The 27,652-nt window shown below is 42.8% G+C and overlaps 1 protein-coding gene across 3 annotated transcripts in view; it reads left to right on the forward strand.

Annotated features, from left to right (window-relative positions):
- Positions 1-27,652, forward strand: part of LOC139163416 (perilipin-3-like) — a 67,094-nt gene that overhangs the window by 32,590 nt on the left and 6,852 nt on the right. Inside the window, exons 1-4 of one of the 3 annotated variants that reach the window (XM_070744232.1) lie at positions 6,696-6,917; positions 18,887-18,957; positions 20,673-20,868; positions 22,788-22,870. In XM_070744232.1, the coding sequence (XP_070600333.1) occupies positions 18,895-18,957; positions 20,673-20,868; positions 22,788-22,870 (342 nt within the window). In that variant the 5' untranslated portion in view covers positions 6,696-6,917; positions 18,887-18,894. Of the gene's footprint in view, positions 1-6,695; positions 6,918-18,886; positions 18,958-20,672; positions 20,869-22,787; positions 22,871-27,652 lie in introns of those variants that run through there. The other 2 variants (XM_070744240.1, XM_070744234.1) reach the window with 2 other exon arrangements.

The following is a 27,652-nucleotide window of genomic DNA, read 5'->3' on the forward strand; positions in this document are numbered from 1 at the left end:
CCACTATTGTTTCATCTTGCAAACGGATGACAAAAGGCGGCACGTCCCTTGGAAGTTTTAAATTAAATCCAACCGCTTCAAAGATATTCGGCAATTGGCGGTGATTTAACCGAGCAATAAAACCCAATCTAAAATAGCACTTGCTCTATATCCCAAAGCGGGTTTTTTTCCCTGGCATTTATTTGCTATCTGCTGCTTCTTTTAAATAAACATTGAGATGGATGTAAACAGAAATAAAGGAAAATTAAGAACGAAGGGGAGAGGAAGAGGGAATACTGCAGGGAATTAAAAGAGCCAGGGTGGCTCAGTGGTTAGAGTGCAGCACTGCAGGCTCCTTCAGCTCACTGCCAGCTGTAGTTCAGTGGTTCAAATCTCACCAACGGCTCAAGGTTGACTCAGCCTTCCATCCTTCCCAGGTGGGTAAAATGAGGACCCAGATTGTTGGGGGCGATATGCTGTTTCTGTAAACCGCTTAGAGAGGGCTGCGAAAGCACTATGAAGTGGTATGTAAATCTAAATGCACTGCAACAATATCGCCAAAAAAGCCTCTAGAGTTGTTAACCTGATCCTACGCAGATTCTGGCACTCTACTCACAAGAGCCTACAAAACTTTTGCCAGACCCATCCTAGACTACTGCTCATCTGTCTGGAACCCAGACCACATCTCAGACATCAACACCCTTGAAAACGTCCAAAGATATTTCACCAGAAGGGCCCTTCACTCCTCCACTCGAAACAGAATATCCTACGAAAATAGACTAACAATCCTGGATCTAGAAAGCCTAGAACTACGGCGCCTAAAACACGATTTGAGTATTGCCCACAAGATCATATGCTGCAATGTCTTGCCTGTCAATGACTACTTCAGCTTCAACCGCAACAACACAAGAGCACACAACAGATTCAAACTTAATACGAACCGCGCCAAACTTGACTGTAAAAAATATGATTTCAACAATCAAGTTATCGAAGCTTGGAACTCACTACCGGACTCAGTTGTGTCAACCCCTAACCCCCAACACTTCTCCCTTAGACTCTCCACGATTGACCTCTCCAGGTTCCTAAGAGGCCAGTAAGGGGCGTACATAAGTGCACTGGTGTGCCTTTCATCCCCTGTCCAATTGTCTTTCCTTTCTTTCACCTATCTTATATACAGTAGTACCTCTAGATACGAGCTGCTCCATATGCGAGTATTCCAAGTTACGAGCCACGAGGGGAGAGAAATTTCTGTTCCAGACCCGAACTCAAATTCAGGATACGAGCTGAGCATCCACTAGGTGGCGCAAGAATCCTTGCTTCTGGTTATCTCGGAGGGGAAAAACAAAGTCTAAAGCCATTTGTTCCAGATACGAGTTGTTCGACATACAAGCTCTCTTCTGGAACGAATTAAACTCGTATCTAGAGGTACTACTGTATTCTCTTCCTTTCATATATCCTCTCCTCTAAGTTCACTTTCACCCTCTTTTATATTATCACATGTCTATTTTCTTCCTATGTATTTATGTATTGGACAAATGAATAAATAAAAAATAAAATAAAAAATATTGCTAAAATCGATCGAGGAATTTGGGCCATTGCAATCGCTGAATCTGGTGTAGGGAGAAACTCAATTGGGATCTAAATGTAACACCTGCTAGAATCTTTAAAAACACAGTGCCATAAATATTTAATCCAAACATGAAGCAGCATCACTGGAATATATATATACTGAAAAGAGCCGGGGTGGCGCAGCACGTAGAGTGCTGTACTTCAGGCCACTGAAGCTGAACTTCCGGTTTGCCCGTTTGGCTGTTTTTCTCACTGTCCCAGGCTTTGATGAATATGTGCAGGGAGAGGGGCAAATTGAGCGCATACACAGGGGCAGTGTGTGGGGGGGATTGGTGCATGTGGGGGGAAGAGAATGGGTGTGGGCACATGCGAGTGTGCTAGCACATATGCACAAACTCTTTTGGCATATGAACCAAAAAAGGTTTCCCCATCACTGTTCTAGAGAGAATGAAATATTTTGCCGACTATTAAGAGGCAGAATTTTATATTTATATTTCGTCTCCCTCACTACTTCCCTTTCTATTTTTTCAATTTCCCCCCCTTTCCTCTGTTCCTTATAAACCAATCTTATTTACTTATTCCCAGGCAGTGTGTTCAGTGATACCTCGTCTTATAAACTCCTCGTCATGCAAACTTTTCGAGATACAAACCCGGGGTTTAAGATTTTTTTGCCTCTTCTTCCAAACTATTTTCACTTACAAACCCAAGCCGCCACCACTGGTATGCCCCGCCTCCAGACTTCTGTTACCAGCGAAGCGCCCACTTTTGCGCTGCTGGGATTCCCCTGAGGCTCCCCTCCATGGGAAACCCCACCTCCGGACTTCTGTGTTTTGGCGATGCTGCAGGGGAATCTCAGTAGGGGAATCCCAGCAGCGCAAAAACGGGCGCTTCACTGGCAACGGAAGTCCAGAGGTGGGGTTTCCCAGTGAGGGGAGCCTCAGCGAAATCGCAGCATCCCAAAAACACAGAGGTCCGGAGGTGGGGCTTCGAGGACTTCCGTGTTTTTGCAATGCTGCAATTTCGCTGAGGCTCCCCTTGCTGGAAACCCCACCTCCGGACTTCTGTTGCCAGCGAAGCACCCATTTTTGCGCTGCTGGGATTCCCCTGCAGCATCACAAAAACACGGAAATCCGGAGGTGGGGTTTCCCATGGAAGGGAGCCTCAGGGGAAATCCCAGCAGCGCAAATACAGGCGCTTCGGCTGGCAAAAGGGGTGAGTTTTGGGCTTGCACGCATTAATAGCTTTTCCATTGATTCCTATGGGAAACATTGTTTCATCTTACAAACTTTTCACCTTACAAACCTCCTGCCGGGACCAATTAAGTTCGTAAGACGAGGTATCACTGTATATATATATATTATATTATTTGTTATGAAATGTAACCCTGATTACAAGACAACTATTTCATTGACAAAGACAACTTTGTAATCTTTCGTAAGCTCCTTAAAACCCACCTCTGCCGTCAGGCATGGGGGAACTGAGATATTTTTCCCCCTAGGCCTCTACAATTTATGCATGTTATGTCTGTATGTATGTCTGGTTTCATAATAAGGGTTTTTTAGTTGTTTTAGTATTGGATTGTTACATGCTGTTTTTATCACTGTTGTTAGGTGCCCCGAGTCCACGGAGAGGGGCGGCATACAAATCCAATAAATTAAATAAATAGATAGATAGATAGATAGATAGATAGATAGATAGATAGATAGATAGATAGATAATAAATAAAATAAATAAAATAAATAAAATAAATAAAATAAATAAAATAAATAAAATAAATAAAATAAATAAAAAAATAAAATAAAATAAATAAAATAAATAAAATAAATAAATAAAATAAATAAAATAAATAAAATAAAAAAATAAAAAAATAAAAAAATAAAATAAATAAATAAATAAATAAAATAAAATAAATAAAATAAATAAAATAAATAAAATAAATAAAATAAATAAAATAAATAAAATAAATAAAATAAATAAAATAAATAAAATAAATAAAATAAATAAAATAAATAAAATAAATAAAATAAATAAAATAAATAAAATAAATAAAATGAATTGAAATGAATTGAAATGAATTGAAATGAAATGAAATGAATTGAAATGAAATGAAATGAAATGAAATAAAAAAAATAAAAAAAAATAAAAAAATAAAATAAAATATTTGAAATTTAATAAACTTTATTTTTTTTAAAAAAAGAGGTAGAATTTCTTCAAAGGCGGAACATGTTTTTAGAGGCAGAAAGCAGCCCCAATTGACCTCGTAAATACTGACTGTAATCCCACTCGGATGATATCCAAATGTGGGGCTCAGCACCCATCAGGATGTATCCTCCCTTTCCAGGAGCATCAGTTTCACATGGGGGGGGGGGAGATTGCCACGATAACAAGAATCTTCACAGCAAAAGGAATATAGAAGGTGGTTGCCATAGCTACTAACTCTTCCCCTCTCCCAGCCTGGATTCCATACTTCATCTGCTCCAGAGGTCATTATAGAATTGCAGATGGACCAATTGACTTTAAGACCTGATTATTGTGCCAGCCAGCCAGTCACGCCCTTCTCCAGAACACTCCATCCCCTTCTTGCCAACATGCTGGCTAGGGAATTCTGGGAGTTGAAGTCCACACATCTTGAACTCACCCAACTTTTAAAAAAGAAATTCCTCCAGTTTCCATATATACATCTACGCATATACCTTAAAACATATCAAAAACCTATATACATATATACATAAGGAGTTGGGCAGCTTCGAAATTTAAGAAAAAAACAAACAAATATACACACATACGTTTTTATCCAATTTATCGTGAATCAATATCCTATTTTTGCACCTATTTTATACTGCTATTTATCAGTCTGTTTTTCTTCTTTTCTTTTCTTTCCCCTCCATCTCCATCTCCTCCTCCTATCTTCTTTCTCCTTCTCTCCCCCTTCCTACTTCCCTCCACTCCTTCTCTTCTACCTTCCCTTTCTACTTCCTCTTTCTCCCTCTTTTACCTTTCCCTGAGTGATTCCAATCATAATTCATCTTATATTTAACAGATTGACATATTCCCATACATCTTTAAATTGTCAGTGTCCCTTCTAAACACAGTTTTTAATATCCTATGTAACCGGTAACTCTTTGTTGTAATCTGAATAATCTAATTTTGTCACCTGGGTCTATCACCATTTATTTTTTCTTCCCTTTTAGTCATTCTATTATATATATATTCTATTATACACATACACACATGTGTGTGTATACATATATATATACACACCTATTTATATAATATACAGTATAGAGAAATTAATTTTCTATATATATTCATTTTCTATATATATTCTGTATATTAATTGCTATATACTGTATACATTCATTTTCTATCCAAACATACAATTTCACCCATACATTATAATATTCTGTATCTTCCTTGTCTTTTAATTTTCATCAAATTCACTTCAAACTTGACAAAACTTTTTAAACCTTGCGGACTTTAACTCCCAGAATGCTGGGGAATTGTAGAAGTTGAAGTCCACGACTCTTAACAGTTGCCAAAATTGGAGACCTCTGTTTTAGACCATTGCCAGGGTCCCTAGCCACAGCTCCTCCTTAAAGCTGAACTTTAAACCTTGCCACCTGGGTCCTATTCTGCCGCCTTCTGCATATGCTCAGAGGCATTCTTTCCCCATCCCTTTCCATCTGCACTTATTCTAGTGCTGTTCCCCTCTTCTTTGCCTTCTTTCCACCACCACCCTCTGGAAAATAATGACGACGACGATGATGATGATGATTGTGAGTGACATAGGGGAAGGTTTGGTAGGGAAGGTTTGCCTATTTGCCGATGACTCTAAAGTGTGCAATAGGGTTGATATTCCTGGAGGCGTCTGTAATATGGTAAATGATTTAGCTTTACTAGATAAATGGTCAAAGCAATGGAAACTGCAGTTTAATGTTTCCAAATGTAAAATAATGCACTTGGGGAAAAGGAATCCTCAATTTGAGTATTGTATTGGCAGTTCTGTGATAGCAAAAACTTCAGAAGAAAAGGATTTAGGGGTCGTGATTTCTGACAGGCTCAAAATGGGTGAACAGTGCAGTCAGGCAGTAGGGAAAGCAAGTAGGATGCTTGGCTGCATAGCTAGAGGTATAACAAGCAGGAAGAGGGAGATTGTGATCCCCTTATATAGAGCGCTGGTGAGACCCCATTTGGAATACTACTGTGTTCAGTTCTGGAGACCTCACCTACAAAAAGACATTGACAAAATTGAACGGGTCCAAAGACGGGCTACAAGAATGGTGGAAGGTCTTAAGCATAAAAACGTATCAGGAAAGACTTCATGAACTCAATCTGTATAGTCTGGAGGACAGAAGGAAAAGGGGGGACATGATCGAAACATTTAAATATGTTAAAAGGTTAAATAAGGTCCAGGAGGGAAGTGTTTTTAATAGGAAAGTGAACACAAGAACAAGGGGACACAATCTGAAGTTAGTTGGGGGAAAGTTCAAAAGCAACATGAGAAAATATTATTTTACTGAAAGAGTAATAGATCCTTGGAACAAACTTCCAGCAGACGTGGTAGATAAATCCACAGTAACTGAATTTAAACATGCCTGGGATAAGCATATATCCATCCTAAGATAAAATACAGAAAATATTATAAGGGCAGACTAGATGGACCAGGAGGTCTTTTTCTGCCGTCAGACTTCTATGTTTCGATGATGATGATGATGATGATGATGATGATGATGATGATGATGATGATTTGAAAGCAATAAACATTGAGAAAATCATGATCTGACAGTTGCAAAAGGCTATCGTACTTGGATCTGCGGGCATCATATGAAAACAAATCACACAACACTGTTTCTTGTGAATAAAATAATAACAACAACAAGCAACAAAGTTGGGAGGGACCTTGGAGGTCTTCAAATATTCCGGGGCTTCTAATATTACTAATAATTATTAATTATTTTTTTAAAAAACCGTAGCCTTTTATCCCCTATCCAGAAACGCTTGGCTTTCCAATGCACGTGTGCCAGCACGAAGTATCACTCCCATGCGCGCTTCCGTCACGTCTCTTTCCTCATTGGCTGCGGATCCAGCCCTCCCCTTCACTGATTGGCTTCGACGCGCAATACTGGAACGAAAATTCCCGGGCCAACGTTCTAACCACGCCCACTCCCTTTCCGAATCAGCTGTAGTCGTTCGCGGGTCGCGTTTGGGAGCTGCAACGTCGAATCCCACGGAGTAAAGAGGGTAGGAGTAGCTCCGCCGAGTCGGAAACTTACGCGCTACTGGGAGGAGAAGCGCGGGGATTGGAGCTGCTGGCTTCGAGGGAGACTTTTCTCCAATATCTCGCGATTTGAGGGGAAGTCCAGAAATAGGTGACTTTTGAGATTTCAAGCGGGATCATTTAATTTAATTCGATTTGATTTAATGCGCGTGGAAACGCGGGCGTGCGGAGTTTCTACCGAGCCTTCATGAAACTCGTTAAAGGGCCTGCTTCTTGCACGGCCGAACTTGTAGATTAGATTGTATTTCCCCTTGCGGAGTAAACTAACCGCGTGGTTTCTTCCGCTGCGATTTTTTTTAATAAAACAGATGTTAAAAGTTTTAAAGTTTGGGTCGTCCCCCCCCCTCCCCGAGTCTTTATAATCGAGCCAAGCGGCCTTGTCCTCGTTTTGAGAGGATGGTTAAATTTTATTTTAAAAAAAATCTTTATGCCAGTCCCCCCCCCCCCCAAAAAAGTTATTCGAAGTTTGAAGAACTTTAAATTTAAATTAGAAACTTTAAAGTTAAGTTAGAAACGTTATACTCTTTCCTGTATTTTATCTTAGGATGGATATATGTTTATCCCAGGCATGTTTAAACATACATTCGTTTTTGGAAAAGATAAGTAAATAACTATCTATGTGCATATAAAAAATACTCCTGAAACGGAATACTTTAAGTTTATATGTTCATTTGTCTGTTGATCTTGAGTTTTTTCTTTGTTTTTTCTTTGTTCTGTTTAATTGTTTTTCTTTTCTTTTTTATTTTTATAGGTAGAAACTTAATAAAGATTGTTTTTTTTAAAGGAAAAGATCTCTCATTTGGTTAAAAAAAACCTAAAGTGATCTCAAATTGATTGATTGATTGATTGATTGATTGGATTTGTTTGCCGCCCCTCTCCTGAGACTCGGGGCAGCTAACAGCAATAATAAGACAGCATATAATAATAATCCAATACTAAAAACAATTAAAAACTCATTATAATAAAAACCAAACAGACATACAGACATACCATGCTGCAGCATCTTTCGGGTTCAACTTCTTTAAAAGGAGAAGTTGGCTGATGTGGAAGGAATCCAGCTGTTGATCGAGATTTTCTGCTTTGTTTATTTTTTGAAAAAACTTTATTTATGTGCAGTTTTGATAACATTGGTGTGTTGTTTTGGTTGCATTGTTGTTGTGAGTTGCCCCGGGGGTCGCTCAGATGAGGTGGGTGGGCATTAAAAATACTGTAATTACCCCCTGTGGTTTCCCTCCCTCCCCTCCTGTCTCTCTCTCCCTTTCTAGCATTCCCTCTCTTACTCATTCACAGGCACACTCATCCCCGAGTACGTGCAATCACACACATACAGTTCAGCTCGTGACGTTGGACCACAGAAGGGTTGATACAGAATAACAGAGTTGGAAGGGACCGTGTAAGGTCATCTAGTAGTCCACAAGCACCCCTCAAGCAGGACTCCCTACACCTAAATACACTACTCAAAGAAAATAAAGGAAACCCTCAAAGAACACATCCTAGATCTGAACGAATGAAATATTCTCATTGAATACTTTATTCTATACAAAGTTGAATGTGCACAACAGCAGGTGAAATTGATTGTCAATCAGTTTTGCTTCCTAAGTGGACAGTTTGATTTCACAGAAGTTTGATTTATTTGGAGTTATATTGTGTTGTTTAAGTGTTCCCTTTATTTTTTTTTTGGAGCAGTATATGTTAGATAGGAGATTTTTGGAAAAGATGGATGATCAAGATGGGTAAGGGAGATGGGGAGGAAATTTAATTTTTAATTTTAATCTGTTTGTTAGCTAGTTAGTTAGTTAGTTAGTTAGTTAGTTAGTTTTCCTCAAATACATATTGGTAGTATACCAAGATATAACAATGTTTATATACATGATACTAGTAAAAAAGAAACATTAGGACGGGGGACGGTGGGCACGCTGGTGCACTTATGCACGTCCCTTACTGACCTCTTAGGAATCGTGGTGAGGTCAACAGTGGATAGTCTAAGGGTAAAGATTTGAGGGTTTGGTGATGATACTACAGAGTCTGATAGTGAGTTCCATGCATTAACTACTCGGTTGCTGAAGTTGTATTTTCTACAGTCAAGTTTGGGGTGGTTCACTTTGAGTTTTTTATATGTTGTGTGCTTGTGTATTGTTGTGGTTGAAGCTGAAGTAGTTACTGATAGGAAGGACATTGTAGCAGATGATTTTGTGGGCTATGCGTGGTCGTGTTTAAGGCGACGTAGTTCTAAGCTTTCTAAACCTAGGATTGTAAATCTAGTTGCGTAGGGAATTCTGTTGCGAGTAGAGGAGTCGAGGGCTCTTCTAGTAAAGTATCTCTGGACATTTTCTAGAGTGTTTATGTCTGAAATGTGGTTTGGGTTCCAGACAAATGAACTGTATTCAAGGATTGGTCTGGCAAAAGTTTTGTATGCTCTGGTTAGTAGTGTGAGATTACCGGAGCAGAAGCTACATAGGATTAGGTTAACAACTCTTGAAGCCTTTTTGGCGATGTTGTTGCAGTGGGCTTTGGCACTTAGGTCGTTTGATATGAGTATCCCAAGGTCTTTTATGGAATGAGGGTTGTCTGTAAGGTCTTGTATAGGACAGAGTATTTGTTCAAAGGAGTGGACTGACTCCTCTAAGCCTGTCATTTTTATACAAGCTACTACAGGTCCTGCAATAATAACAGATTTACGTGCAATGCTATCAGTTCAACAGGACAATTTTGCATTCTGTCCATGTAACCCCATTAAAGTGGGTTTTCTGAGGCCATGTGGACCATTTTACTAGAAGAGCCCTCCACTCCTCCATTCGCAACAGAATACCCTATGCAACTAGACTTACAATCCTAGGTTTAGAAAGCTTAGAACTACGTCGCCTTAAACACGACTTAAGCATAGCCCATAAGATCATTTGCTACAACGTCCTTCCTGTCCATGACTGCTTCAGCTTCAACCACAACACATGAGCACACGACAGATACAAAGTAAACCGCTCTAAACTTGACTGCAGGAAATACGACTTTAGTAACTGAGTCGTTGATACATGGAACTCACTACCTGACTCTGTAGTTTTATCGCCTAATCCAGTGTTTTTCAACCAGTGTGCCGTGGGACATGGTCAGGTGTGCCGCGAAGCTCAGAGAGAGAAAGAAAGCAAGAGAGAGAGAAAGAAAGAGAGAGAGAGAGAGAGAGAGAAAGAGCAAGCGAGAGAGAGAAAGAGAACAAGAGAGAGAGAAAAAGCAAGAGAGAGAGAAAGAGAACAAGAGAAAGAAAGAGAGAGAAAGAGAAAGAAAGCAAGAGAGAGAGAGAAAGAGAGGGAGGGAAGGAGAGATAGAGAAAGACAGAGGGAGGTGGGGAGGGAGAGAGAAAGAGAGCAAAAAAGAGAGGAAGGAAGGAAGAGAAAGAGGGAGAGAGAAATAGAGCGAAAGGGAGGAACAGAGAATTTTTTTGTCCAAACTTTTTTTAGCCCCCCTCCCCCCCCAATGTGCCCCAGGGTTTCGTAAATGTAAAAAATGTGCCGCGGCTCAAAAAAGGTTGAAAATCACTGGCCTAACCCCCAAAACTTTACCCTTAGACTATCCACTATTGACCTCACCCCGATTCCTAAGAGGTCAGTAAGGGCCGTGTATAAGTGCACCAGAGTGCCTTCCATCCCCTGTCCTCATGTTTCTCTCTTACTAGTATCATGTATATAAACATTGTTATAACTTTGTATATCACGAATATGTACTTGACAAAACAAAAAAACAAATAAATAAATAATAACATGAGAAACATAGAAGACTGACGGCAGAAAAAGACCTCATGATCCATCTAGTCTGCTCTTATACTATTTCCTGTATTTTATTTTAGGATGGATATATGTTTATCCCAGGCATGTTTAAATTCAGTCACTGTGGATTTACCAACCACATCTGCTGGAAGTTTGTTCCAAGCATCTACTACTGTTTCAGTCAAATAATATTTTCTCATGTTGCTTCTGATCTTTCCCCCAACTAACCTCAGATTGTGCCCCCTTGTTCTTGTGTATACTTTCCTATTAAAAAAACTTCCCTCCTGAACCTTATTTAATTCTTTAACATATTTAAATGTTTCTATCATGTCCCCCCTTTTCCTTCTGTCCTCCAGACTATACAGATTGAGTTCATTGTCTTTGCTGATACGTTTTATGCTTAAGACCTTCCACCATTCTTGTAGCCCGTTCAATTTTGTCAATATCTTTTTGTAGGTGAGGTCTCCAGAACTGAACACAGTATTCCAAATGTGGTCGCACCAGCGCTCTATATGGCGGGATCATAATCTCCCTCTTCCTGCTTGTTATACCTGTAGCTATGCAGCCAAGCATCCTACTTGCTTTCCCTACCGCCTGACTGCTTACAAGATACGTTTTATGCTTAAGACCTTCCACCATTCTTGTGGCCCGTCTTTGGACCCATTCAATTTTGTCAATATCTTTTTGTAGGTGAGGTCTCCAGAACTGGACACAGGATTCCTCATAGTTTATGAGGAACTAAATAAATAAACATAAGGAACTGCAAGAGGTCACGGCATTAGAAAGGTTGAGAACCACTGCATTAGATGATAGGCTCAAGATCCAGATGGATCTCGACAGACTTGAACCCTGGGCCCTATCTAACACAATGAAATTCAACGTAGAGAAAAATCCAAGGCAAAGAAAAACCCAAAGTACAAACACAAGACTGGGTGAAACCAGGCTTAATAGCAGTAACTGAGAGGGATCTTGGAGTCCTAGTAGACAACCAGCTAAACATGAGCCAACCAATAATAATTAATAATAATAATTTATTGGATTTGTATGCCGCCCCTCTCCGCAGACTCGGGGCGGCTAACAACAATAATAAACACAACATGGACAATCCAATAATAAAAACAACTAAAAGCCCCTATTATAAAACCAAACATACACACACACAAACATACCATGCATAACTTGTATTGGCCTAGGGGGAAGAGCTATCTCAACTCCCCCATGTCTGGTGGTATAAATGTGTCTTGAGTACTTGACGAAAGACAGGGAGGGTGGGGGCAGTTCTAATCTCCGGGGGGGAGTTGGTTCCAGAGGGGCGGGGCCGCCACAGAGAAGGTTCTTCCCCTGGGGCCCGCCAAACGACATTGTTTAGTCGACGGGACCCGGAGAAGGCCAAATCTGTGGGACCTTATCGGTCGCTGGGATTCGTGCGGTAGCAGGCGGTTCCGGAGATAGCCTGGTCCAAAGCCATGTAGGGCTTTAAAGGTCATAACCAACACTTTGAATTGTGACCGGAAACTGATCGGAAGCCAATGCAAGCCACAGAGTGTTGAAGAAACGTGGGCGAATCTAGGAAGCCCCACGATGGCTCTCGCGGCTGCATTCTGCACGAGCTGAAGTTTCCGAACACTTTTCAGAGGTAGCCCCATGTAGAGAGCGTTGCAGTGAGTAATCGAACCTCGAGGTGATGAGGGCATGAGTGACTGTGAGCAGTCCTAAGTTGCAGAAGGATACAATCAAGATCCAGGGAGGTATTAATACCACTCTGTAAAGCCTTAGTTAGATCACACCTAGAATCCTGCATCCAGTTTTGGTCACCACACTATAAAAAAGATGTTGAAACTCTAGAAAAAGTGCAGAGAACAGCAGTCCCAGCGGCCGATAAGGTCCCACAGAGTTGGCCTTCTCCAGGTCCCGTCGACCAAACAGTATCGTTTGGCGGGCCCCAGGGGAAGAGCCTTCTCTGTGGCAGCCCCGGCCCTCTGGAATCAACTCCCCCCGGAGATTAGAACGGCTCCCACCCTCCTTGTCTTTTGCAAATTACTCAAGACCCACCTATATCACCAGGCATGGGGGAATTGAGACACCTCCCCTAGGCTTTTATATTTTATGTTTTTGGTATGTATGTGTTGCATGGATTTTAAATTGTCTGGGTTTTATATATTGTTCTCTTTTAATATTAGATTTGTTGCAATGTTATATTGTTTTTGATTATTGTTGTAAGCCGCCCCGAGTCTTCGGAGAGGGGCGGCATACAAATCTAATTAATATTTATTTATTTATTTATTATTTAGATTTGTATGCCGCCCCTCTCCACAAACTCGGGGCGGCTCACAACAGAATAAAACAATTCATAACAAATCTAAATTGTAGTTTAAAATATTTAAAAACCCCATTTACTAAACAAACATACATATAAACATACCATTCATAAATTGTATATGCCCGGGGGAGATGTCTCAGTTCCCCCATGCCTGACGACAAAGGTGGGTTTTAAGGAGCTTACAAAAGGCAAGGAGAGTAGGGGCAGTTCTAATCTCTGGGGGGAGCTGGTTCCAGAGGGCCGGGGCCACCACAGAGAAGGCTCTTCCCCTGGGGCCCGCCAACCGACATTGTTTAGTTGACGGGACCCGGAGAAGGCCCACTCTGTGGGACCTAATCGGTCGCTGGGATTCATGCGGCAAAAGGCGGTCCTGGAGATATTCTGGTGCAATGCCATGAAGGGCTTTAAAGTTCATAACCAACACTTTGAATTGTGACCAGAAATTGATCGGCAACCAATGCAGACTGCGGAGTGTTGGTGTAACAAGGGCATATTTAGGGAAGCCCATGACTGCTCTCGCAGCTGCATTCTGCACGATCTGAAGTTTCCGAACACTTTTCAAAGGTAGCCCCATGTAGAGAGCATTACAGTAGTCGAGCCTCGAGGTGATAAGGGCATGAGTGACTGTGATAATAATAACAACAACAACCAGGATGATTAGGAGACTGGAGGCTAAAACATGCGATGAACAATTAATTGCAGGAGCTGGGCATGGCTGGTCTAGTGAAGGGAAGGACCAGGGGAGACATGATAGCAGTCTTCCAATATTTGAGGGGCTGCCACAGAGAAGAGGGGGGTCAAGCTACTTTCCAAAGTGCCCCAAGGCCAGACAAGGAATAATGGATGGAAACTGACCAAGGAGAGATTCAACCTGGAAATAAGGAGAAACTTTCTGACCGTGAGAACCGATGGAACAGAAGTTGCCTTCGGTAGTTGTGGTAGCTTCAACATTGGAGACTTTGAAGAAAAGATGGGACTGCCATCTGTTGGAAGTGGTGTAGGCAGGGTCTCCTGCTTCGGGTGGGTGGTTGGGCTAGATCAGTGTTTCCCAACCTTGGCAACTTGAAGATACAGTGTTCCCTCGATTTTCGCGGGTTCGAACTTCGCAAGTAGCCTATACCACGGTTTTTCAAAAAATATTAATTAAAAAATACTTTGCGGTTTTTTTCCTATGCCACGGTTTTTCCCATCCTATGACGTCATACATCGTTGCCAAACTAATAATTTTTGCTAATAAATAACAAAAAAAATAATTATTGTTAATAAATAATTATGTTTATAAATATCAGGATCACTAAATGCCTTATTCAGTGGTGAGTACCAGTAATAATGGTGAGTAAATGGTTGTTAAGGGAATGGGAAATGGTAATTTAGTGGGTTAAAGTGTTAAGGGAAGACTTGTGATACTGTCCATAGCCAAAAATGGTGTATTTACTTCCGCATCTCTACTTCGCGGAAATTTGACTTTCGCGGGCGGTCTCGGAACGCATCCCCCGCGGAAATCGAGGGAACACTGTATTTGGACTTCAACTCCCAGAATTCCCCAGCCAGCGAATGCTGGCTGGGGAATTCTGGTAGTTGAAGTCCAGAAATCTTCAAGTTGCCAAGGTTGGGAAAAACTAGGCTAGATGACCTCACAAGGTCCCTTCCAAGTTTGTTATTCTGTTAATATTCTGTTAATAACATTTTTTTCAGCTTCCTCTTTAGTGATAAAAATCCTCCTCAGTGTTAAATGTGTGGGAATATCCTTGATTGGCTGGAAACATTTTAGTTTCGAAAGAGAAACATTATTTTCTAAACTCTGGCTCCCGGCCAAATTAAAAGGATCTTGGCTAGTCTTTCAGCACATAACTAATACCATATTATTCATCTGCCTGCCCTTTTAACAATGTTGGTTATTCAGAGCTAGGAGCAACAAAAACCAGCCTGCAAAGACTTAGGGCTTGAAAAAAACTTCTTCGGAGTAGCAATGAAGAAAGCCTGCAAGCCAAGAGGATTGTTAGCACCTTGTTTGGGGGGGGGGAGCTTTAAAAAAGGCTACATTCAGGGTACAAGACGCACCCAAATGTTCAGCTTCGTTTAGGGAGGAAAAAAGGTGCCGTCTTATGCTCCGAAAAATACAGTAAACAGTTGGGGTTCTGCCAGGTTGCCTAATAAAGGGTTACAAGCTCCGCTGCACCCCATTGTTTGGTTGCCACCAAATAAGGAGATAATTCCGCAGTAGTCTTGCATGAACACATTGTACCCGGGGATTGTATTTCTATGTGGAATTTCTGGCAGGAACATGAAAGAATGACGGCCATTTCTCAAAGTGACTAAGGCCTTTTTTGCACCCCTGGCAGGCAGCCCAGTGGGACAGAAGTTAAATTTACTGGGCATGTTTCCGTGGCACATCAAGGTTGCTTTATTCCTTGGCCCGTTCTATTCCCGACGGGGTTGGGTTCTCAGGTTGCAAAAAATGCAACTTACTAGCCAGAGGCCTAACCCACCGTGTTTCCCCGAAAATAAGACACTGTCTTATATTAATTTTTGCTCCAAAAGTTGTGCTACGTCTTATTTTCGGGGGGGGTGCCTTATATTTCTCAGATAAGACAAATTCACAGGCAGAAAAGCTGACACCCCCAAAGAAAGTGTACCGTACGGTACACTGATGATGGTACGGTACCTGTCAGTATGGCACCCACACACACAAACGACTGCACTTATATGGTACAACAGTATACTCCCGCTATTGCAGCTTCCGGCCACCAGAGGAGCTACAGTCTACGCACTGTAGTGGAGACTGTAATGGCGGTGAGACAGCAGCAGACTGTGTCTGCTGTGCTGGACGGTACAAAGCGATGGAAGGGGCCAGCAGGGGATGCCACATTATTACGGTACCGCTATGAACAGCTTTGAATAGTACCGTATGTTTTTCCACCGTACCGTATTTAAACTTGACTACGCCTTATTTTCGGGGGGTGCCTTCTATTAGCAAATTCTGCAAAACCTCTGATATGCCTGACTTTCGGGGTACTTTTTATTTTCGGGGAAAGAGGGTAGCTTTACATTCTTTTTAGCCTTTCGTGATGTCGTTTCCACTTTTCAGCTACGTCATGAGGACTAGAAACGAGGGAGCATTGCAAAGGGGCAAGAGTTTTTTTAAAAAAAAGGAAAAATAGTTAATAAGTTTTGCTCCATTTTTACCATCTTTCTTGCCAGGGTTGTTAAAGTGAATCTTAGCCGTCATTAAGTTAGTAACGCAGTTGTTAAGCGAACACGGCTTCCCCGTTGGTTTTGTTGCCAGAAGGTCCTGCAAAAGGGGATCACGTGATACGGCAATCGTCATAAAATAGGAGTCGGTTGCCCACCGTCTGGATTTTGATCACGTGACTGGGGGGGACGCTCCAATTGGAGGTTTTTAAACTTGGCAACTTTTTAAAGACTTGTGGACTTCAATTCCCAGAATTCTCCAGTCAGCATAGCTACAATGCTACAGTGGCTGCTAAGTGTGAAAAAAAACAGTCATAAATCACTTTTTCCCAGTGCTGTTGTAACTTTGAATGGTCACAAATGGTTTTAAGTGAAGGACTATCTGAATCCTTCTGATTCTCTCCTGTTGTGCTACTTTCATTGGAACTTTTTATATGGATATATGTCTTCTCCTCCTCCTCCTTCCTTCTCTCTCTCCTCTCCCCTCCTCCTTCTGTTCTCCTTCCTCCCCTTCTTGTCCTCTTCCCTTTCTCCCCCTTCTCCCTCTTCTACTTCTCCTCCTCCTCTCTTTTTCTTCCTCCTTCCTCTTCTCCTCCTCCCATCCTCCTCCTTTCTCTTCCCTTCTCTTCCTCTTCTCCTCCTCTTCCTCCCCTTCCTCCTCTTCTCCTCCCCTCCTCCTTTGTCTTCCCTGCCCTCTCCTTCTCTTCCTCTCCTTCTCCTCTTCCTCCCCTTCTTCTCGTCTCCTTTTTCCTCCTTCCCCTTCTCCTCTTCCTCTTTTCCTCCTGCTCCACCTTCCTCCTTTTCTCCTCCCTCCCCTTCTTCTCCTTCTCCCTCTTATTCTCCTCCTTCTCCCATTCCTTCTGCTGCTCTTCTTCCTCCTCTTTCTCTTCCTGTTTTTTTGGCCAGTACTCTTCCTACATCTTCATCAATGATTTGGACAAGGAGATAGATGGGAAACTGAGTCCTTCAGGATTGGGCGGCATAAAGGTCGAAATGAATAAATAAATAAAATAAAATAAAATAAATAAATAAAACAAATAAATAACTCATCAAATTTGCAGGTGACACCAAACTGGCAAAAATAGCCAATGCTCCAGAAGATAGGCTCAAGATAATAATAATAATAATAATTATTATTATTATTATTATTATTTATTGGATTTGTATGCCGCCCCTCTCCGTAGACTAGGATACAGAAGGATATTGACAGACGTTAACATTCTGACTATCTATTTGACATTCTATCTATATTTGAACTATTAAACAAAATGAAATTCAATGGTGAAAAAAGTAAGATTCTACATTTAGACAAGAAAAACAAAATGCACAGGTACATTATATGTGGTACATTGCTCAACAGCAGTAACTGTGAGAGGGATCTTGGAGTCCTACCGGACAACCATTTAAATATGAGCCAGCCGTGTGCAGCAGCTGCCAAAAAGCCAACACAGTTCTAGGCTGCATTAACAGAGGGATAGAATCGAGATCCCGTGAAGTGAAGTGTTAATACCACTTTATAAGGCCTTGGTAAGGCCACACTTGGAATACGACATTCAGTTTTGGTCGCCACGATGCAAAAAGGATGTTGAGACTCAAGAAAAAGTGCAGAGAAGAAGAACAAAGGCTAAAACATATGAAGAACGGTTGCAGGAAGTGGGCATGGCTAGTTTAATGAAAAGAAGGACCAGGGGAGACATGATAGCAGTGATCCAATATCTCAGGGGTTATCCCAAAGAAGAGGGAGTAAAACTATTTTCCAAAGCACCTTAGAGTAGAACAAGAAGCAATGGGTGGAAACTAATCAAGGAGAGAAGCAACTTAGAACTCAGAAGAAATTTCCTGACGGTTAGAACAATTAATCTGTGGAACAGATTCCCTCCAGAAGTTGTGAATGTTCCAACACTGGAAGTTTTTAAGAAGACGTTGAATAACCATCTGTCTGAAGTGGTGTAGGGTTTCCTGCCTCAGCAGGAGGGTTGGACTAGAAGACCTCCAAGGTCCCTTCCAACTCTGTTGTTCTTGTTGCTGCTGCTGTTGTTGTTGTTGTTATTGCTGTCCCACATCTTTCACTGATAACATGGTAAAAACAAATAAATTTATTTATTTATTTATTAGATTTGTATGCCGCTCCTCTCCGTAGACTCAGGGCGGCTCACAGCAATAACAAAGACAATGTACAACAAATCTAATAATTTAAAAAACACTAAAAACCCCATTATTAAAAGCAAACATACACGCAACCATACCATGCATAAACTGTATAGGTCCAGGGGAGATGTCTCAGTTCCCCCATGCCTGACGGCAGAGATGGGTTTTAAGGAGTTTTGAAAGGCAAGGAGGGTGGGGGCAGTTCTAATTTCCGGGGGGAGCTGGTTCCAGAGGGTCGGGGCCGCCACAGAGAAGGCTCTTCCCCTGGGTCCAGCAAACGATATTTAGTTGACGGGACCTGGGGGAGACCAACTCTGTGGGACCTAACCGGTCGCTGGGATTCGTGCGGCAGAAGGTGGTCCCGGAGATATTCTGGTCTGATGCCATGAAGGGCTTTATAGGTCATAACCAACACTTTAAATTGTGACCGGAAACTGATCAGCAACCAATGCAGACTGCGGAGTGTTGGTGTAACATGGGCATACCTAGGGATTAAATTAAATTAAATTAAATTAAATTAAATTAAATTAAATTAAATACCATGGCGTCCCTCCAGCCATCCTCTACCCGCCCATCCCCTCATTTTAAACCCTCCAAAAAACGGGCAGCTTCTTCTGACTCTCCCTTCTCCCTGTGTTTCAGCATCACCCATGTTGTTGGAAGAGAAAGTCGAGGATCACCTGGCTCCTAATGGCCAAGCTTTGGAGCAGCAGGTAAGTTTTTTTAGGCCTGGTTTTCTCCTTCATTCCTAAACCCTGATTGAATTTAACACGGATTAGGTGAATAAGACACCATCAGTCGGGTTATTACTGTATGAATCCCAGTGACCGGTTAGGTCCCACAGAGTCAGCCTTCTCCAGGTCTGTCAACTAGACAATGTCGCTTGGTGGGACCTAGGGGAAGAGCCTTCTCTGTGGCAGCCCCAGCCCTCTGGAATCAGCTCTCCCCCAGAAATTCATACTTCCCCCACCTTCCATAAGAGTCTAAAGTTTCATCTGTGCCACCAGGCTTGAGGCCATTAGATCCTAGGCCAGTGATGGCAAACCGTTTTTTCCTCAGGTGCCGAAAGAGCATGTGTGCGCACTATTGCACATGTGTGAGTGCCCAAACCCATAATTCAATCCCTGGGGTGGGCGAAAACACCTTCCATCATATCCTGGAGGCCGGAAACGGCCTGTTTCCCAAATTCTGGTGGGCCCAGCAGGCTCATGTTTCTCCTTCCCCAGGCTCCAAAGACTTCCCTGGAGCCAGGGAGGATAAAAATGCCCAACCCCAACCCCCCAGAGGCTCTTTGGGAGCCAAAAACGCCCTCCCAGAGGCTTCAGACCCAGAGAGAGATTTTCCTAGCTCGGAACAGCTTTTCTCAGAGAACCATATCTCCATGTCTATGATTCCTACACTTGCGGACTTCAACTCCCAGAGTTCCTCAGCTGGCCGAAGAATTCTGGGAGTTGAAGTCCACAAGTCTTAAAATTGCCAAGGTTGGGGACCCCTGTCCTAGAGAACCCGACCGATCATTTGATAACATGGGGTTCAATGAGAATAGCGAATAGAATTCTTTATTGGCCAAGTGTGATTGGACACACAATGAATTTGTCTTTGGTGCAGATGCTCTCAGTGTATATAAAAGAAAAAATACATTTGTCATGAGGTACAACACTTAATGATTGCCGTGGGGTCAAATAAGCAATCAGGAATAATAATAATAATTATTATTATTATTATTTCCTTCCACTTATGCCTATATGACTATAACTTGTTGCTTGTATCCTTAAGATTTTTTTATTATATTGATTGCTTCCGAGTCTATGGAGAGGGGCAGCATACAAATCCAATAAATAATAATAATAATAATAATAATTATTATTATTATTATTATTATTATTTATTGGATTTGTATGCTGCCCCTCTCCATAGACTCGGAAGCAATCAATATAATAAAAAAATCTTAAGGATACAAGCAACAAGTTATAGTCATATAGGCATAAGTGGAAGGAAATGGGTGATAGGAATGATGGGAAAAACTAGTAGGAATAGTAGTACAGACTTAGTAAATAGTTTGAAAATATTGAGGGGATTATTTGTTTAGCAGAGTAATGGCATTCAGGGAAAAAGCTGCTCTTGTGTCTAGTTGTCTTGGTGTGCAGTGCTCTGTAGCGATGTTTTGAGAGTAGGAGTTGAAACAATTGATGTCCAGGATGCGAGGGGTCAGTAAATATTTTCACACTCCTCTTTCTGACTCGTGCAGTATACAAGTCCACAATGGAAGGCAGGTTGGCAGCAATTGGTGGGTTTTTTTCTGCAGTTAGGAAGTCTTGAGGTCTGGTCAGCAACTGGTGGCCGCTGAGCCTCGATCCGTCCTTCCAACTCAAAGCTGCCGGGATCGGGAATTTGCATTGAATTCACCAGGAATTCTCTTTCCTTGCAGAACGTGGTCAGTCGGGTGGCCAACCTTCCCTTGGTGAGCTCAACCTGCCATCTGGTCTCCTCCGCCTACACCTCCACCAAGGAGACGAGTCCTTACCTGAAGTCCGTCTGCGACGTGGCCGAGAAAGGAGTGAAGACCCTCACGGCTGCTGCCCTGTGTGGTGCCCAGCCTCTGGTCACCAGGCTGGAGCCTCAGAGTAAGTAAGAAGGCCGGAGTAATGTTTCGGGGAGGGGGCTGTTAGTAGTGTTGGGTATTTGGTCGGTATTAATATTATCAGTGTTAGCAGAGTTCAGCTGGCTTAACTTGCAACGGATTTAGCATGGCAAGAAATAAGTTGTGTGGCTTAGAATCCAATTGGTTAGCAATGAATGATCAGTCCTTCATAAAGGTGAAATAAACTGCAGTCTTGACTTACAATTCTGTTGATTCATGCATTTACAGAATGCAGGCGTAAATGCTTATATTCCAGTACATATTAATAACATCTGGATGCTTCTATGAGTGAGGATTGCCCATGTCACACCAACACTCCGCAGTCTGCATTGATTGCCGATCAGTTTCCAGTCACAATTCAAAGTGTTGGTTCTGACCTATAAAGCCCTTCATGGCACCGGACCAGAATACCTTCAAGACCGCCTTCTGCCGCATGAATCCCAGTGACCGATTAGGTCCCACAGAGTTGGCCTTTTCCAGGTCCCGTCGACAAAACAATGCCGTCTGGCGGGACCCAGGGGAAGAGCCTTCTCTGTGGCAGCCCTGGCCCTCTGGAATCAACTCCCCCCAGAGATCAGGACTGCCCCCACCCTCCTTGCCTTTCGCAAACTCCTAAAAACCCACCTCTGTCATCAGGCATGGGGAAATTGATTCGTCTCGGCCGTCCTGTTTTATGTATGGTTTGTTTGGGTTGTATGATTGTTTTTAAATTAAGGGTTTTAACTGTTCTGTTTTTTAATCATTGGATTTGTATTGTGTATTGTTGCTGTGAGCCGCTCCGAGTCTTCGGAGAGGGGCGGCATACAAATCTAATAAATAATAATAATAACAATAATAAAATAACAACAAAACAACAACAACAATAATAGTAATAATAATAATAATGCCTTCGGATTGATCTCACACATGTGTCATCAGCCGAGGACAATGGAGCATCCGGGAAGATAGAAGGAGGTGGAAAGAAGCTCAGCAGGGCCAAAAAGGGGGAAAAAGGGGAGGAGTCATCTACTCTGCACTGTTTATACAGTCTGCAGAGTACACGCCCCTTTTTGTCATCAAAAGGCGACACACTAGTCAGTTAATTTGCGACCTGACCATAGAGATGTGTCTACAAGACAGTGTAAGCATGTCTTAGAGTGGTGAAACAAGAAGTAGATGGGCTCCAAAGTTGGGCACTGAAATGGACGGCCCTCTAGGGGTGGGATCAGTATCGGGTTGCTCACCGGTAGCGAACATTGAGCTGCGCGCGCAGCTTTGGTTCTGCTGAGGGCGTGCAGGCATCCCAGCCGCATTTTGTTTCCTGCGCATGCTTTTTTGAAGTATCCCCACATAGTTTGAGAGATATGCAAAAAAGGTCCGTTCCTAAGAAAATTGATTTCTTAACCTTGCCAAATTTACGTTGCATGGACCTCAACTCCCAGAATCCTCTAGCCAGCATGCTGCCTGTGCATTTCTGGGAGTTGAAGTCCCCACTTGCTATCTATGGAATTCTGGGAGTTGAAGTCCATTCATGCTGGCTGTGGAATTCTGGGAGTTGAAGTCCATTCATGCTGGCTGTGGAATTCTGGGAGTTGAAGTCCATTCATGCTGGCTGTGGAATTCTGGGAGTTGAAGTCCCCACTTGCTATCTATGGAATTCTGGGAGTTGAAGTCCATTCATGCTGGCTGTGGAATTCTGGGAATTTATTTATTTATTGATTTGATTTGATTTGATTTGTATGCCGTCCGTCTCCATTCATGCTGGCTATGGAATTCTGGGAATTGAAGTCCCCGGATGCTGGGTGGGGATTTCTGGGAGTCGAAGTCCAGGCATCTAAACATTATTAAGATTTAGAAACACTTCTTAGATCAGTAAAGGGGATCGTGTGAACCAAGCTCAGCCGTCCTTGTCTCTCTTCCCAGTTGCCACAGCCAGTGTGTATGCTTGCAAAGGACTGGACAAACTGGAAGAGAAGCTACCTATCCTGCAGCAGCCGTCTGACCAGGTGAGTGGCCCTTTGCCCACGGGCATTCTGATTCCACGATAAATCTCCTCTTTGCTTGAATCACATTGCAGAGTGCAGCCCACCACTTCGACAACTGATTGATCTCTGGGTGGTCTCCCATCCGTTCCTGGAGAAACAAAAATGAAAGGCAGACCCACAATCTTTACAGGAAGTTGAGTGGATTCCTCAAGCAGCTCTACTTTGGACCAAGCTGTGTGAATCCACTTTCTTGAGTTCAGAAAAGCTTCAGAGTTTTTGCCTGGGTGACATTTGGACATTTCTCTCTTTCTCTCTCTCCCTCCCTGTCCCCCACTTCTTTAAGAGACCGGCCTGACCCATCTGCCAAAAGACGATAAGACCGGCCTACCTCGCAGGGTTCTGGGTTCCACCCAAGCATGCAATACTTCAGATGCAAACCGCAACGGTTTTTAGACAAACCTATTTTTAGAGCAATTTTCAAAGCAAAGAGATTTTAGAAACATAGAAGACTGACGGCAGAAAAAGACCTCATGGTCCATCTAGTCTGCCCTTATACTATTTCCTGTATTTTATCTTACAGTGGATATATGTTTATCCCAGGCATGCTTAAATTCAGTGACTGTGGATTTACCAACCACGTCTGCTGGAAGTTTGTTCCAAGCATCTACTACTCTTTCAGTGAAATAATATTTTCTCACGTTGCTTTTGATCTTTCCCCCAACTAACTTCAGATTGCGTCCCCTTGTTCTTGTGTTCACTTTCCTATTAAAAACACTTCCCTCCTGAACCTTATTTAACCCTTTAACATATTTAAATGTTTCGATCATGTCCCCCCTTTTCCTTCTGTCCTCCAGACTATACAGATTGAGTTCATGAAGTCTTTCCTGATACGTTTTTTGCTTAAGACCTTCCACAATTCTTGTAGCCGTCTTTGGACCCGTTCAATTTTGTCAATATCTTTTTGTAGGTGAGGTCTCCAGAACTGAACACAGTATTCCAAATGTGGTCTCACCAGCGCTCTATATAAGGGGATCACAATCTCCCTCTTCCTGCTTGTTATACCTCTAGCTATGCAGCCAAGCATCCTACTTGCTTTTCCTACTGCCCGACCACGCTGCTCACCCATTTTGAGACTGTCAGAAATCACTACCCCTAAATCCTTATCTTCTGAAGTTTTTGCTAACACAGAACTGCCAATGCAATACTCAGATTGAGTATTCCTTTTCCCCAAGTGCATTATTTTACATTTGGAAACATTAAACTGCAGTTTCCATTGCTTTGACCATTTATCTAGTAAAGCTAAATCATTTACCATATTACCGACCCCTCCAGGAATATCAACCCTATTGCACACTTTAGAGTCATCGGCAAATAGGCAAACCTTCCCTACCAAACCTTCCCCTATGTTACTCACAAACATATTAAAAAGAATAGGACCCAGAACAGACCCTTGTGGCACACCGCTTGTAACCTGACTCTGCTCAGAATACTCGCCATTAACAATAACTCTCTGATGTCTATGCTTCAGCCAGCTTGAAATCCACTGAACTATCCAGGGATTTTAGGTCATGAACAAACGAACATTTACATTTTTATTTATGTAGATTTAAATGCATTCTCCATATCCCTTCACTTATTTATATAGACTTAAATCCATATTCCTTCACTTATTTATATAGATTTAAATGCATTCTCCAGATTCCTTCACTTATTTATATCGAGTCCATTTGTTCAGGATTTTCCACAGGTGTGGATCCGTTTTTTTAAAAAATAAAATAAAAATGGATCCAATTTTTCCAGAAACCATCCAATTTTTTTTATTTTTTAAAAAATTATTGTTATTATTTTTTGCAAAAAGTGGGGTTAAGCAGTTGCTTCCCCGAATGGCAAGCTGTCGCAATAAATATTCTAAGAAAGCATTTTGATTTTAATGGGACTCCGCCTTTCCTGGAAGTTAGGTTGAAATGAAATATTGCGATATTTTTAAAGGCTTGTTTCAACATGGCAAGAAAGTGATGGACCAGCCTCGCAGGATCTTGCAAATCTAGAGAAAGATGTCATTCATTCAACTTAAGCAGAAACCCAAAACTGTAGATTAAGAGGAGGAAGAGGATTATAGAATAGAATTTAGAATAGAATTCTTTATTGGCCGTGTGATTGGATTTGTTCTTTGGTGCATACGCTCTCAGTGAACAGGGGTCAAATAAACAATGAGGCTGTTCTGTCGGGCTCTCTGGTAGACTCCTCCCACACACACGTTTGAAAATTCAAAACAATCTTCTTTATAATGAAAATTCACTTAACCTAAGCCCTCTTTTGGTATAGCCAAGAGCACTCGTCTCCAAACAAACTGGTAATTTGTACAAGTCCCTTATCAGTTCTGTGATACTTAGCTTGCAGCTGTGAGGCTCTTCACAGCCCTTCTTCTTTCACAAAGTGAAACACACTTTGCTCTGGTTTAGTTTCAAAGCGGTGAAAAATCAGCACACAAAAAGTCAAAGTCAGTAAAGCAGTCACGAAACACAAGGATCAGATAATCCTCCACAATGGCCAAACCCAAAGGGTGCTACTTATAGCAGCCTCACTAATTACCATAGCCCCACCCAACCACAGGTGGCCTCATTTTCTTTGATAATAATCTCTCAGTTGTTGTTGACTATGCATCGCTCTCCGCATGCGTGGCTGTATCATTAACTCTTGTTCCGAATCCAAGGAGGAGCTAGATAATTGATCTCTTTCTGAGCTGTCTGCCACACTCTCCTCCTCCCTGTCACTCCTGTCTTCTTGGTCAGAGGAGCCTTCATCAGCAGATTCCACTGGGGGCAAAACAGGCCTGCAGCAGGTGAATGTCTCCCCCACATCCACAGTCCTTGGGGCAGGAGCTGGGCCAGAGCTAACCACAACAGAGGTTGAAGAAGAGGAGGAGGAAGAGAAAGAAGAAGAGAAGGAGAAAGGAGAAGAAGAAAGAAGGAGATGATGATGATGATTAGAGAAGATGGATTGAATGGTTTGGGCGACCATAAAATCAAAATTGACTCCTTAACAACCACACTCAGGTAGTCCTCGATTGAACGACCATATGGGGCCTGAAAATTTCCATTGCTGAGTAAGACAGTCTTTCACGTGAGGTTTGCCCTGTCTTGCAATATTTCTCACCAAATGAATCTTAACATTTAACTGCTTTTGTTAAGGAATCCAAGTCAAGGACGGCCTACATTCTAAAACCCAACAAACTCTTGGGGACAAGACTGCAGCATTGCGATAAGATAGAATAGGAATAAGAATTCTTAAAATTGTTGGAAGGGACCTTGGAGGTCTTCTAGTCCAACCCCCTGCTTAGGCAGGAAACCCTAATACAGTCATACCTCATCTTACGAACCTAATTGGTTCCAGGGGGAGGTTCGTAAGACGAAAGGTTCATAAGACGAAACATTGTTTCCCATAGGAAACAATGTAAAGTCAATTAATCCGTGCAACCAAAAAAAAAACCCGCAAAAAAAACCGCTGCTGCCCGGCTGTCACCTTTTAAAACAGCCTGGGGGCTTCCCAGCACCCCCCCAACCCCGAACCCGGAAGTTCGTCAAAAGTTTGGGGGGGTGCTGGGAAGCCCCCCCAGCCCAGCAGTGACCTTTTAAAACAGCCGCGCGGTTTCCCAGCTGTCTCCGAACGCCGAACGTGGAAGTTCGGGTTTGGCGTTCGGCTTCGGGAGACAGCTGGGAAGCCGCGCGGCTGTTTTAAAAGGTCACAGCCGGGCTGGGGGGCTTCCCAGCACCCCCCCGAACCCCGAACTTTTGCTGAACTTCCGGGTTCAGGGTTCAGGGGGGTGCTGGGAAGCCCCCCAGCCTGGCGGTGACCTTTTAAAACAGCCGCGCGGCTTCCCAGCTGTCTCCGAACACCGAACGCGGAAGTTCAGGTTTGGCGTTCGGGGGTGCTGGGAAGTCCCCCAGCCCGGCTGTGACCTTTTAAAACAGCCGTGCGGCTTCCCAGCTGTCTCCCGAAGCCGAACGCCAAACCCGAACTTCGGCGTTCGGAGACAGCTAGGAAGCCGCGCGGCTGTTTTAAAAGGTCACTGCCGGGCTGGGGGGCTTCCCAGCACCCACCCCTGAACCCCGAACCCGGAAGTTCGGCAAAAGTTAGGGGTTCGGGGGTGCTGGGAAGCCCCCCAGCCCGGCTGTGACCTTTTAAAACAGCCGCGCGGCTTCCCAGCTGTCTCCTGAAGCCGAACGCCAAACCCGAACTTCCGCGTTCGGAGACAGCTGGGAAGCCGCGCGGCTGTTTTAAAAGGTCACCGCCGGGCTGGGGGGCTTCCCAGCAACCTCCCGAACCGAACCCGGGGTTCAGAAAAATTTTGCCTCTTCTTACGAACTTTTTTCGAGTTACGAACCGGCGTTCGGGAGGCTACTGGGAAGCCCCGCTGCCCGGCTGTCACCTTTTAAAACAGCCGCGCGGCTTCCCAGCTGTCTCCCAAAGCCAGTTCGTAACTCGAAAAAAGTTCGTAAGAAGAGGCAAAATTTTTCTGAACCCCGGGTTCGTATCACGAGTTGTTCGTAAGACGAGGGGTTCGTATCTTGAGGTACCACTGTATAGAGGAAATTGTTCCATTTGTTAATTGTTCTCACTGTCAGAAATTTCTCCTTAGTTCTAAGTTGCTTCTCTCCTTGTTCATTTTCCACCTGTTGCTTCTTGTTCTACCCTCAGATGCTTTGGAGAATAGGTTGACTCCTTCTTCTTTGTGGCCACCCCTGAGATATTGGGACATTGCTATCATGTCTCCCCTAGTCCTTCTTTTCATTCAACTAGTTC

Source organism: Erythrolamprus reginae, chromosome 1 (assembly GCF_031021105.1).
Source record: "Erythrolamprus reginae isolate rEryReg1 chromosome 1, rEryReg1.hap1, whole genome shotgun sequence".
Classification (NCBI taxonomy): Eukaryota; Metazoa; Chordata; class Lepidosauria; order Squamata; family Dipsadidae; genus Erythrolamprus; species Erythrolamprus reginae.